The following is a 13,110-nucleotide window of genomic DNA, read 5'->3' on the forward strand; positions in this document are numbered from 1 at the left end:
TTCTGTTATATGTACTAAAACATTTACGCGTTATAAACATATTTTCGTGTTATTTTTTCCTTTACTACAAAAAAAAATAGTAGTGTATAAAGTGTTGATGTGTATAAAATTATATTTACTAGTTTTCGTGCATTAATGTGCAATTCACAAATTCACAAGTAAAATTTAATTATTATAATCTAAATTTATATACTAAAATAAAAATAGTTAATTAACTCATATTTTTTGGCTGTAACATATACTTTTTTGTATTTTGCTTAACATTATTAGGTTTTCACAGAAGCTTTAAATTTTATTGGTAAGGCAAAATAGATTTAAATCGAATTTATATATCCACAGAATTTTAATGTTCTTTTAATACTTCAAAATAACATTTGCAAGTTTGATTAGTTGTTAAAGATTGCCGTTAATTTACTTAAAATAAATTGTTGATGATACTGTAATGTATGCTGTAGTAACACATTTTAAGATAAAAAAAATATTATATTTTTAATAAAAAACAGGCAGTTTATCATAAAAAATAATTCTTTTTTGCCTTTTGACACGTCAAAATCAAACAATTTAGTTCCAAAAAGAACAGTAATTACCATCTCTTAATGTTCTGTTATTCCGAAGTTTTTCGTACTCAAATGGTATACTTACAAAATTCATAAACTGCCATTTTGGTTTGCATTGAAAAATTTTTGTGTAAAACTTTTAACCTAAGTTTGTTAAAATTTTACTGTATATTCATAGATTTGTGAAATTTATTGTAATATACAAAAAAATACTTTTTCATTTCATCTTCTTCTGACTAAAAATTATTTATAATTATTTTTTTTTTTGCGCGACATTATTTTATAATTTTTTTGTGTCATAATATTAATTTAAGAAAATACTAAATATGTATATACTTAAAAGTTACTAGCACCTTGGCAATTATAAATAAAATTATTGAACTTGATTGGAAACATATCAAATTATTCAATCTAAATATGCACAAAACAAAACTTTTGAAAGGAATCCCTGAATATTGTATTCCTATATGTGTTTTTGAAACTGGCTAAAATATATAAAATGTGTAATTTTTTATTTTAATAATTCTTTATTATGTATATCGAATATTATTTAGTATTCTTTGCACCTTTTTAAAATAGACGGCTTTGGTCACCATAGTAAATATAGTTTTAACTGTTCGTAAAAAGTTGGACAAGTTGGACTTATAATTTTCAGGAACTTGAAAGCAGTAGTCAATCCTATACCATACTGCAGTCCTGCAAGTTATTTTGATCTGCATTTATTGTAATGTGGTAATTGAGTTTAATAATTTTAAGACTTGTGAACACAATGAGTACTCCATACAAAAAATTATAATTATAAAAATAAAAATTTTAAATTGTTATAAATTTAAACAGCATTAATTAAAAAAGAAAATTTCTTCTATGCCTCCGATTAGGTCGCACCTCGATTTACTTCAAAATGTATACAAATATTCCTGTGTAAATAGAAAAATTTCCCATGTGTCTTTTTTGATGGAATTTTTTTTTCAAAACTTTGTTTTCCACAAATATTAATATATTTATAAATATATCATTTTTATTTGTCAAACCTGGCCGACCCAACATCCTCAAGATGTATATATCCAATTTTTTTTTAATTTAGGCCAAACAAGACAAATATAATCTTCTTTTTAACAGTATAAAGAATTTTGTGTCAAATTAAATTATTTTTTTTTTTTACATAGTTTAAAAAAAGCAAAATTTTAATGAAAAAATTAATTTTTTCCGACTTTTTTAATTTCCGGCACAAGCGACATTTTTCCTAATGACTTAAAAATTTTTTTGTATTTTGAAGAAAATCGGATATGAAACCCAAACGGAAATATAGCCAAAGTAATCTTTGGTTTTTTTTCTCGTAGTCAACAGGCACTGTTAAGATGCTTTGTTTCATAAAAATTATAGCATTTTTTATGGATAGTATCTCTGTCACATAACGATTCCATAAGTTTACACTATTGGACTGTATCTGTTTAAAAAAAATTTTTATGAAAATGCTGCCTTAGAGTTTTTAAGTTCTAATAATTTCTTGGCAAAAAATAATACCATATATACTAAAATACTCTAACTAATAACTGAAAATAGTATTACCAGGACGGATGAAAGTAAAACACTTAAAGTGTCAATTGAAACTTATCATCAAAGTGTGAGATTAAAATATGTGTCGAGTTATAACTTATTGCTAAATTAAATTGTCTAACTCTGCAAAGGTACCTAATTCAAAAGTTTTGAACAGAAACATGTATTTTCATGTGTTTTGCAATCACATAAATACATAGCATGTATACTTAAATTTTTTTTTTATTTCTACGTTCGCTTCCATTTGGCTCATTTTTTTAGTTCACCTTAATTGTAATGTATTAGAAACCAAAACAGCTCAAACGCTATTTTTATGTTATGTAGAGCTTTAAGTTCCAATTATTTGTTGAAAACTTAAGGGATTTGGTCAAAATAAAAATTTTAATATTCTTGTCTTAGTATAAATGGATTCGGTCGAAAACATAAAATATAGTTTATAAATGTTTTATAATTGATCACATAAAGTAAATAATAAACTTAAAAACTATAGATTAATTTCAATAACTAAGGGTAGAGGCAGTATAAACGATAATACCGTATGCCTTTTTCGTGTATGAACTTAAAATTATATTTCTTAAAACGAATATACAACTGTCCGATATACTTGTGTGACTACGTATCCATGTACATTTTAAACCTTAATTTTATATATATCTAAAAGCTATGTTCGTCAAATATTTATAAATGTCGGTAATTACTTTTACCTAAGTGTTGCTTCTACTGTTACCGTTTTCACAATTTGTTTGACTAGTATTGCTGCTAAAACCGCTACAACAACTATTTTGAGTTGCTTTTGTGCCAAAATTACCAAGTCCAATTGCATCTGCGGTAGTTTTATTCACATTTGTGCCGTCTTTACTGCGCGCCTGATCAATTAGCTCAGCTGCAATCTCATAAAATAGGCGTTCAACATTTTCGGCTTCTTTGGCTGATGTTTCAAGAAAATACATATCATGTTGTTTAGCAAATTCTTCACCAATTTGTGTTGGTATTTCTCGATCATCGCGATCTGTTTTATTGCCAACGAGTATTTTTAAAACTTTCGAATTCGCATATTCCTGTATTTCACGCAACCAGTCAGGTAAACAGTCGAATGTCGGTTGACAGCTTATGTCATAAACAAGAATCAGTGCATGTGCTGACCGATAATAACTTTGTGTTATTGATCGAAAACGTTCCTGACCTGCAGTATCCCATATTTGTAGCTATACGTTGAGAGTAAATATGAAATAATTAGTTTTTATATTATTTTAAATGTTTTATTTTCGTACCTTTATTTTTTCGCCTTCAACTTCCACAGTTTTGATCATAAAATCAACGCCGATGGTGGCTCCTTGGCCAGGTGGAAATAAACCTTGTGTGAACCTGCGCACTAAACAAGTTTTTCCCACACCCGCATTGCCAACAAGTACAATTTTGAAAAGAAATTTGTAGTCCTCCATTATTACCTATTTTTTAACTGTAAATAAAAGAAAAAAGTTATAGTGTAATCATTATAGTATACAGTGAAGGAGATCCGATCCCACGGTAGTCGTGAAAGAACTGACAATTCGGCAGAATTCTGGCACTACAACAACAAGAGAAGGGATATGGCATATTTTGTATCCAACAATTCATTACAATCTTTCTAGCGATACAATTTTCTCTCTACGGATCTTACATTTAAAAATAAAAAATAGTTTCAAATAACTATTTCGAATACAACAACACTAACATGTATAAGAATATTTACATAAATCAATCCAATAGTTTGATGTAATACATTATGTAGCATATGCATTAAATTCTAATTGGAAGCGGCCATTATTTTGTCGAATGTGTGATATAACTCATTGAAACCGAAAACATGAAATTGAATGAAAAAATTGCAACATGAAAACGCGGAATTGTAATTTCAGGGTTAGCATTTAGTATTAGTATAATATTTGCAATATTCAATATTGTCACTTAAGGGGTCAGTAGGGTAATCTTTTTTCCCAACAATTTTTTTTTTTCATTTTCTGTTCCATTATGCCCTTAGAATTAATGTAGAAACCCACTTTACCATTGGAAGGTTTCGAAAAAGGCCCAAAAATAATATTACCGCTCGACGTTCGGAGCGCTCGGAGTGCACACCTGGCACTTTTAACGCGTTTTTCTCAAAACATACTTTTTGAAACTGGCGGACATGATTCCGGTCGAACTACTCATTATTTATCTATTACTCAACCGATTTGCTTAATTTTTTTTAATGTTCACAAAACGCCTGGCTATCGTCCCTATTATTCATAATTTTTTATAGTTTATTAACAATGTTATGACAAAATTTATGTAAAAAAAGGGGGGAAAAAACGTTAATTACTTTTTTATTCATCAAAATTGTTTCATGTTTCTAGTAGGGACGATAACCATTCACATACATTTTAAGAATAAATTGGGATTTTGTATTTGAGATGATCCAAACATTTAAAATCGTGTCCGTCAGTAAAAAAAAAACGCATCTTATTCACCTAGCCATTTCTCCGACAGATGTCATCAAAAAATTCCGAAAAAAAATTGTTTATACACTCCACGTTATACCTCATGATTTGTGAAAAAAGTTTTAATGTGGAATAAAAATTTCTATGAAAAAAAATTTCAAAAAATCAGACCAGATTATCCTCCTGACTCCTTGAATCTAGCACAAGTCACAGTTTTATAAAATAACAAAATGCGCTTTACATACTGAAATGTTAAAACTTTAGTTTACGTATTATTTATACGGTCATGAACTGTAATAACATTGTTTTTTTTAGAAATACTTGACTTTGCTAACAACTTTCTTTTGCTGATCAGAGTGTTATATCTAAAGGTTTGCATTAAACGCTTTACATTAATTTTCAAGTGTAATTCATTCATTATCAGTAATATGGGTTCTTCTATATATTTAAATTCTTTGAAACTGTTCTTATAGTGCTTTACAATAAATGCATAGCTTTAAAGGTGTATTTAATTTTCGTCCTCCAAAATACGTAGCACTTTCTAATGACATCATGACTTTCATAGATTTTTCCTTAACGCACACTAACAACATTTACAATTGGATGGTCAATATTGCGTACCACCCGTATAATGATGTTTAAATATCTCTCAATTACAAAAATTTAGGCAATATTGTTTTTGCAATACTCACGTGTCCCTGCGTAAGCGTTAAAAGTGGTGACTCAACTATTTTATTTTTTTATTTCTTCACTGCCAAATTTTTATGTTGAAACTTTTGGTTGGGCAATTAACCACTGTTTTATGTTTTTCCTTTATAAATAATATATTCATAAGGAATAAACATAAACTCTAGTGCATAATATTGGTTTTATTTCATTACAAGCTATTCGATATTATTATCAAAATTTTGCAAATTTTGGGATGTAAACAAACACAACGATGTTGATCGCTATTTATATATTAGGTTTCAACGATTGAACTTTTTCTCAATTTATGGTTCCAATTAAATGTATGATTTTATAGATACTGTTTTAGCTAAAAAAATACGGAAAATCTTATTCCTATTTTGACTTTAGAAGTTTTCGTGGCCCACCTTCAATTTTAATAAATGTTATGCTGAACACTCCTATGTGTGATGTTATTTCCTATATAAGTATTTACTTTCATGTATGAAGTCTCGATTGCTGGCCAACCCTCGTGAATTTACTGTAAGGGTGGTGTTCATTGCCTAGTAGACAATGTTGAAGTCTCGCTAAAAGAGATCTTTTTATGTTTTCAGATATTTTACGTCAATAAATTAAAAAATCAAAATTAGTATGTCACCTATCTATCGATGATTTATATTTTTGTTATAATAAATCAATATATTTATATGCTTGAACACATTTGTGTATCTTAAAACAAAAATTTTAAAAACTCTTGTACATAATAAAAAAAAATGTATGTAAGTAGATTCACTTGCGTGTTGTAATCATATTCGTATACAATATTGTAATAAATTGTAATAATTATAATTTATTATAATTATAAGTTATTATAATTTATTATAATTATAATTATATATGTCTTTAACAAAATTGTCGTGTACCTCTGATGTTCAGATTCATTTCATTACAATATTTGCTAACGCATTTTATGAATTACTCGATAGTAATCGAGTCTCGAATCGTTTCGCGTCGTGTATTCTTCGTATACCTTCGTACTTCGATAAGAAAAATAGAAGTTTCCATGCTTTTTCATTTCTTCGCGTGAAGTATAAAATTATTTACGTTTTAAAACATCAAACAAGTATACTGTGTTATTTAAAAAGGCACAAACCATCAAAAAGTATAAAATCCCTTTCTTACTAAATAGGAATTGAGATAAATAAATATCCGTGGTTTCAATACAAGGAAAGGGTCAAACATCTAACCAGACAACATGGCCGAAGATTTTGATGTCGAAGCTATGCTGGAAGCACCATACATTAAAAATGTAAGTTTAAAAGACGTTATTTGTCCATACTTTATCATGTTTAACTGACAAAATATGGTTAGTAACGGAAAGGTAAAAAGTGGTTACTAAAATATTAAAAAGGTTCACTAACATTTTATCTAACATCCTATGAAGGTAACTGCCTTGCTGTGCATTTATAGAAAACATTGTGTGTTCTCGAAGTATATAAGCGTACACATGAATTAACACTCGACGAGCCTTGAAACGAAATCAAAATAAAACAAGCACTTGTATATAAAAACTTGTTACGCTTGAATACCGATTTAGGTATTTTTCCATAGTCATACGAATATGATTTGACTAAAAATATAAACTATGAGAAATGTTTGTGAAACTTATTTCTGATCACAACACAACATTTGATGTTAAATATCCGAATATATCACGGCTACATTTTTCACCGCATGCCGACTAATTATCAATGCTTGTATAAAATACTTTCTCGTAAAAATTATTCTATATTTTGAACGATGAAAAAAGTGAGAAGCAGCATTCTGACTTTACACCCTACAAATAACCAAGAAATTGCGTTCTAAAAAAGCTTAAAACATGCATATAATTTTATCCTATCGCTTATATTTTGCTCATTGGGTCATAGAAACTTAAGAAGTCTTCGTGTTGTGTATCAATTTCTTGTAAGAAATTTAAGTGAAAAGCCACAACTACAAGAACTTGTGATAAACTAGTTCTTAAAGCTATTCGATTTGTAAATATATACAGAAATATCCATTAGGATTAATTAAAAATATTTAACGTGTTTATAGGAACAAGAATGCAAAGACCTTGCATGAAATAAATTATATTGCATTAAACAATTAAAAGTGGTGGGAGGGTATAGCATTTAATGCAGACAGTGGATTTTGAAGTCATTGACCAAATTGAATTTTTGTTTAATTTTGGTTTTCGCAGTTGGATATCGCGAATTAATTGGGTTCATTACAAAATTGATAGTATAAAAATTAGTGGTATTTCTAGAAGTAAATAGTCTGTTCAAACATAATTACCATTTTTAGACAAATTAAACAAATAAATTATTAATTGGTGTAAAAGCATCAAGGGGCTTGACAACGTATATCCTATAGTGACTTGCGCAATTTCCAATAAATTTTTCTTTAAAACAAGTCAATAAATCTTAGGTATGAGGACATTTCATATACTTAGATAGAATGCGACTATTCTTTCCCCATAGTCGTAGATTTGCGTTTAAATAACATATAATATTTTTTTTTTTATTTGTTTTTACAGAATCCGTATTTTATTTCCGTTTCGCAAAAACACTAAAATTTTATTGCCAAACACACATACATTACGTTCAGTTTTTCTAATTTAATTAGGTCTCATTTGTTACAAATCTTGACATTCTCAGCAGGGTCTTAAAGAAGTGTCCTGGTAGACCCATAGATATTCTTGTTAAGAAATTTTACCATATCATATCATTATAGTTTATGTATTTTAATATTTAATCGTTTATTCTCATACTTAATTCCTGCTGAAATTCGTTTTTATTAAACAACTTAGCCTTTGTATAGGTAACATTTTATTGAATTGTTATGTATATGAATTATACATGTTGAGGTTTTAAAATCACGTTATGTGGTGTACAACATTTAATGGGAATATATTTGATGATTTCAGAATCAAATATTAATTTAATTATAATTTTCATAATTTTTTAAATGTAAATTTGGATTCATATATTGATCAAAGGAAGATTTACACAGATAGTCATACAAATTTTTGGGCGGGTTATATGTGCTACCTATATGTATGTATGTATTTTTTTTTTTGGAATTTTTAATTTTCTTGCTGGCACATTAATAAATGATGTGGTTGCTCGCATCTATATGTTTCCTCATCAACCACTCAGGATAATCCTATTTGAAAAGATACAAAAATAAAAAAGACACATTCATAACTCGAAAAAATATGAAATAATTCTCAAGGGTGAAATGTCTTTACAGAAATCGTAAAAGCTCAATTTGTTGCTAGTGATTGTTTTGGTCATTCTAACGATTAAAGCCGGAGACCATTTGGTAAGTTTGAATGCGCCAGAAAAAAATATTTCGTCTTTAAAAAAGTATAATATTGTACTAAGAAACTTTGTATCGATGCATTTTGTATGTCAAGCAAAAACTAAGTTTTCTTTTTGTGCTAAATCTTAAAATACATACATAATTATATCTTAAAAACAAAACATTTGAAACGTTTTAAAATATAAAATGAACTGAACGTGAACTAAATTTCAGATAATCTCGTACATATTTGCGTCTGTGTGGCAGCACTTGTCTTAAACAAACAGGATTTTGAAGGGCAAAACCAATTCACATTATCTACCACCTACCTACTTCACCCCAAAAATATGACAATAAAATACCACTTCAACTTTTCGAATCGAAATCGAATGCTTGAGCAAATTGCATGAGAATATGTTTGTGAGATATTTCGCTGCCGAGCGAAGGTTCCACTGAATATTCTGAAGCAAGCCAATAAACAAGAGTGTATATTGCAATAGAAAGATGCTACATCAAATGATTAAATAATAAAAAAAACATATTTATAATAAATGAAATTAAAAAATCATAATACATAAAAACCAAAATGTAAATGACTGAAGCAATGGACGATTCAGTGGTGGGAAATTAGCCATCAAATTAAGCCCATTGCTGCAAATTAAACAAAAAATAATTGTATGTTTTCACAGAAAAAAAGATCTAACTAATTCCTTTGATTTGCTTTCTCTCATTCGCTCAACATCAAATTTTTAACGTACCAAATTCGATTGACGGCAAACCGCAACTTGCACGTCAATTGCGTCCTACCACACTTCCTTCTCCTATAAATATATGTAAAATAGAATGTACCCAGTCGGGGGGGAGATCACGAAGCCAGCAGCAGAAAGTCACCATACAGAGAGCATCAGGAGAGTAGCAGTAGCAAGGGTGGAAGCAAATCGTCATCACATTTGAATGGACGCAAACATTATTCAAGGTTAGTACTTACTAGGAATAAATTGTATTTCAATATTCTTATATGTTTAATTAAAATTTTTAGAAGTCGTTCGGGTTCACCACGTACTACAGATGATCGAAAAGCGCGCAAATCAAAGGATCGCGATCGTCAACGCGATAGAGACGAAAGTAATTATTCCAAGGATAGGGATCGCACTCGTGACAAAGATCGCGTACGTGATCGTGAAAGAAATGGAGAACGTGAGCGCCGTTATGGATCACAAGATCGTGATCGAGACCGGGAACGTGACCGTGACCGTGACCGTGATGCTGAGAAACGACGTAGTCGTTCCAAGGACAGACGTCGAAGTAGCCGTTCACGAGAACGTGATCGTCGTTCAAGAGAAAGACGTGGTAGTAGACCACGCTCCGAACGACGACGTAGTCGTTCCCCAACACGAGATCGTCGCTCAAGGGAAAAAAAGCTAAGCCCGATTCGTGAATATAAAGGTGGTCGTCCAGGATTTGGTTCAAACTCGAGAGAAAGAAGGTACAACTCTTTATATACATACACATAAAATTTAATATGTTCTGTACAACTGTAACAATTGTAATAATAATTCTGACATTTTCAGTACCAAACGGCGAAGTAACTCTCCACGACCGTTCCGTCGAGGCAGAACGCCACCCAACGGTCTGGGTGATCGATCTCCGCGTGCCGATCTCAGTCCTGAGGAACGTGATGCGCGCACTGTATTTTGTATGCAACTTTCACAACGCATACGTGCCCGCGACTTAGAAGAGTTTTTCTCAAGTGTCGGAAAAGTGCGTGATGTTCGCTTAATAACATGCAACAAAACTAAACGATTCAAAGGTATAGCATATATTGAATTCAAAGACCCAGAATCAGTTGCATTAGCACTGGGGCTGTCGGGTCAAAGACTACTGGGCATTCCAATTTCTGTACAACATACACAGGCTGAAAAAAATCGTATTGCAAATGCTGTACCCACGTTCACACCTAAAAATCACACTGGACCTATGCGATTATATGTAGGATCGTTGCATTTCAACATTACTGAAGATATGCTTAAAGGTATCTTTGAACCTTTTGGGAAAATTGACTCCATACAATTAATTATGGATACTGAGACTGGTCGTTCTAAAGGATACGGATTTATTACGGTAATTTATATATTATACTAAAATTTAATTTTTTTTGTAAAAAAACGTTTTAATAATATAACTTACCGTTTGTTTCAACTATTGCAGTATCATAATGCGGATGATGCCAAAAAAGCTCTAGAACAGCTAAACGGCTTCGAATTGGCAGGGCGACCAATGAAGGTGGGAAATGTGACTGAACGTTTAGATATGAACACGTCTTCTTTGGATACTGATGAAATGGATCGAAGCGGCATAGACCTGGGTGCCACTGGTAGATTGCAATTGATGTTTAAATTAGCAGAGGGTGCTGGTTTAGCAGTGCCTCAAGCAGCAGCCAACGCATTATTAGCCACTGCGCCACAACCAGCACCAATTCAGACTCAGACTCAAACTCCGGCCATAGCTACACAATGCTTCATGCTATCCAACATGTTTGATCCCCGCACAGAAACGAATCCGGCATGGGATAGTGAAATACGTGACGATGTCATTGATGAATGTTCCAAGCATGGCGGTGTACTACATATTTTTGTTGACAAAGCATCACCAACGGGAAATGTCTATGTAAAATGTCCAAGCATAACCACCGCTGTTCTGGCAGTAAATGCTTTACATGGACGTTGGTTCGCTGGTCGCGTCATTACCGCAGCCTATGTACCATTACTGAATTACCACTCTCTATTTCCAGATGCGATAACAGCAGTTAATTTGTTAGCCTCGAAACGAAAGTCCGGTGAATAAAGTTAAAACGAAAAATGTTTAGTCATAAGTACATGTAACACGCTGTTTGGCTTTCAAATTTTATATATCGGTCGGACGTTTGAGCATGTTCACATTATGTATACCATGCATTCCTGCTCTCCTAGCGCTAGAAGAGATATTCGGTCCACTATCAGATTGCATCGTTTTTATAGAAACAACGTTCTTTGCAGATTAATTGCATGGGGTTTTATTAAACATCTGCCTAGTAATAATCTAACCGTTCTGATTTTTTCTTCTAATTTGTATTTTAGTAGAACTTTGAAATTTAATATACTGTAAAATATACATAACCATATATTTGAACACTACAATAAATAAACAAGATGTTTAAATTTATTTTAAATGAATGAAGAGTTTATCACTTATTTTTTATAAAACTTTAAAAAGTATGTACAAAATTTATAGATTTCTACATACAGTAATCTCGTAGAATTTTAATAATTAAGACTCAAAGAAATTATAACCCTATTACGGGTTTCAGCTCAACTTCATTTTCAACACAAATCGTTCAAAAAATTTTTTTGTTGAAATTTTGCCAAACTTCAACTTTTTTTGGTATTACGTTTTTCAACTCTATGCGGTTGGTTAAAGTATCAAAAAATATAACTGCTAACAAGTAGTTGAAGTTAAACATTAATGGATTTATTTATGAAAAATATTAATAGAAAATGGAAAATAGGTAAAAATAACTATTTTATTTATAATTTCAAACTATTTTCATCATTTATTATATACAAATACATATAAATATATAAAAATAAAAACTAGGCGAGCGAAGCTAGAATTTTGACACATTAAAATAAAATTAAGATAATTAAAGAGGCGATAGAATCTACTATTCCTAGTAATATACTTTTTGAGTAAACTTAAATTTTTGAAGCGTTTTGCTGTTTTTCAGTCATTAATAATTATTCACCTTTTTGTGAACAATAACTAAATTAAGTTGTTTCGATTTTTTGTTTAAAAATTTTCAGTTGCCAAATCTTCATTTTTATGTTGGCAACACCAATCAAACTTCGACTCAAAATAGTTGAAAAAAGGGTTGGGTTGAACTGAAGTTGAATTGCTTCAATTTCAATTCAACCGACCGGTGTTAAAATATGCTTATATAAATTCCTAAAACAAATATTTTCCTAAACAAGATATAAAACTTTTAATTATCAATATTTTTCATCGGCTTTGCCATTAGCGCTGATGGTCATTATAAACACTGTAAATTTATACCTACTACTAACAATGATCAAATTAACTCCGTTCCCACGACAGTCGGGCCTAACACCGATAACACTCTTCGAAATTATTTCATGAATAACTTCTGGCGCTGCAACAACAACTACATCATTAACTCATCTGACAAAACTCGTTTACATGAAGCCTTAGATCCACATCTTTTAGCAAATGAATGATTCTTTTAATATTAAATTCAAATGAACCGCCATTCATTCTTTTTACTTTGGAAGGAACACAACCGATATGAAGTCTTGGAAATCAGTTCGCTAAGTTCTAATATTTCCAAATGGGTGTCCTAGACATCTTTTCAAAATTTACTTTCAATACAAGTTTGCAATTTTAATGTACATAAAAAAATCTTATATAAAATTTGGCTTTAATATATTTTTATTAAAGAAAGCTGCTCATTTATCTCACATATTGTTTTATAATAG

At 30.4% G+C, this 13,110-nt stretch overlaps 2 protein-coding genes across 5 annotated transcripts; one reads left to right on the forward strand and one right to left on the reverse strand.

Moving 5' to 3' along the window:
• Positions 1–1,092: 1,092 nt before the first annotated feature.
• On the reverse strand, positions 1,093–10,789 carry LOC105223723 (ras-related protein Rab-30). 4 transcript variants are annotated; one of them, XM_049458543.1, is made up of 3 exons: positions 10,769–10,789; positions 3,386–3,573; positions 1,093–3,319 (listed from the first exon to the last, which is right to left on the reverse strand). In XM_049458543.1, exons 2-3 carry the CDS (start codon positions 3,554–3,556, stop codon positions 2,819–2,821), a joined length of 672 nt encoding a protein of 223 aa, XP_049314500.1. In that variant the 5' UTR covers positions 3,557–3,573; positions 10,769–10,789; the 3' UTR covers positions 1,093–2,818. The 4 variants fall into 4 exon arrangements, with proteins under 4 accessions (XP_049314500.1, XP_011199822.1, XP_049314498.1 ...); XM_011201520.4 differs by lacking the exon at positions 10,769–10,789 and adding an exon at positions 5,668–5,812; XM_049458541.1 differs by lacking the exon at positions 10,769–10,789 and adding an exon at positions 5,266–5,733 and having other exon boundaries at positions 3,386–3,562.
• LOC105223722 (RNA-binding protein 39) lies at positions 6,218–11,793 on the forward strand. The gene is made up of 6 exons (XM_011201517.4): positions 6,218–6,362; positions 6,429–6,548; positions 9,424–9,557; positions 9,621–10,067; positions 10,153–10,702; positions 10,790–11,793. The coding sequence occupies exons 2-6, from the start codon at positions 6,495–6,497 to the stop codon at positions 11,423–11,425; spliced, it is 1,821 nt and encodes a 606-aa protein (XP_011199819.1). The 5' UTR covers positions 6,218–6,362; positions 6,429–6,494; the 3' UTR covers positions 11,426–11,793.
• Positions 11,794–13,110: the final 1,317 nt, after the last annotated feature.

Source organism: Bactrocera dorsalis, chromosome 1 (assembly GCF_023373825.1).
Source record: "Bactrocera dorsalis isolate Fly_Bdor chromosome 1, ASM2337382v1, whole genome shotgun sequence".
NCBI classification, from domain to species: Eukaryota; Metazoa; Arthropoda; class Insecta; order Diptera; family Tephritidae; genus Bactrocera; species Bactrocera dorsalis.

Coding starts and splice junctions, on each gene's coding strand:
- LOC105223723 (XM_049458543.1), bottom strand. CDS start 3,556: ATGGAGGACTACAAATTTCTTTTCAAAATTGTACTTGTTGGCAATGCG. Junction 3,320..3,385: donor TTGAAGGCGAAAAAATAAAG/GTACGAAAATAA, acceptor CTCAACGTATAG/CTACAAATATGGGATACTGC.
- LOC105223722 (XM_011201517.4), top strand. CDS start 6,495: ATGGCCGAAGATTTTGATGTCGAAGCTATGCTGGAAGCACCATACATT. Junction 10,068..10,152: donor TCAAACTCGAGAGAAAGAAG/GTACAACTCTTT, acceptor TGACATTTTCAG/TACCAAACGGCGAAGTAACT. Junction 10,703..10,789: donor AAGGATACGGATTTATTACG/GTAATTTATATA, acceptor CAACTATTGCAG/TATCATAATGCGGATGATGC.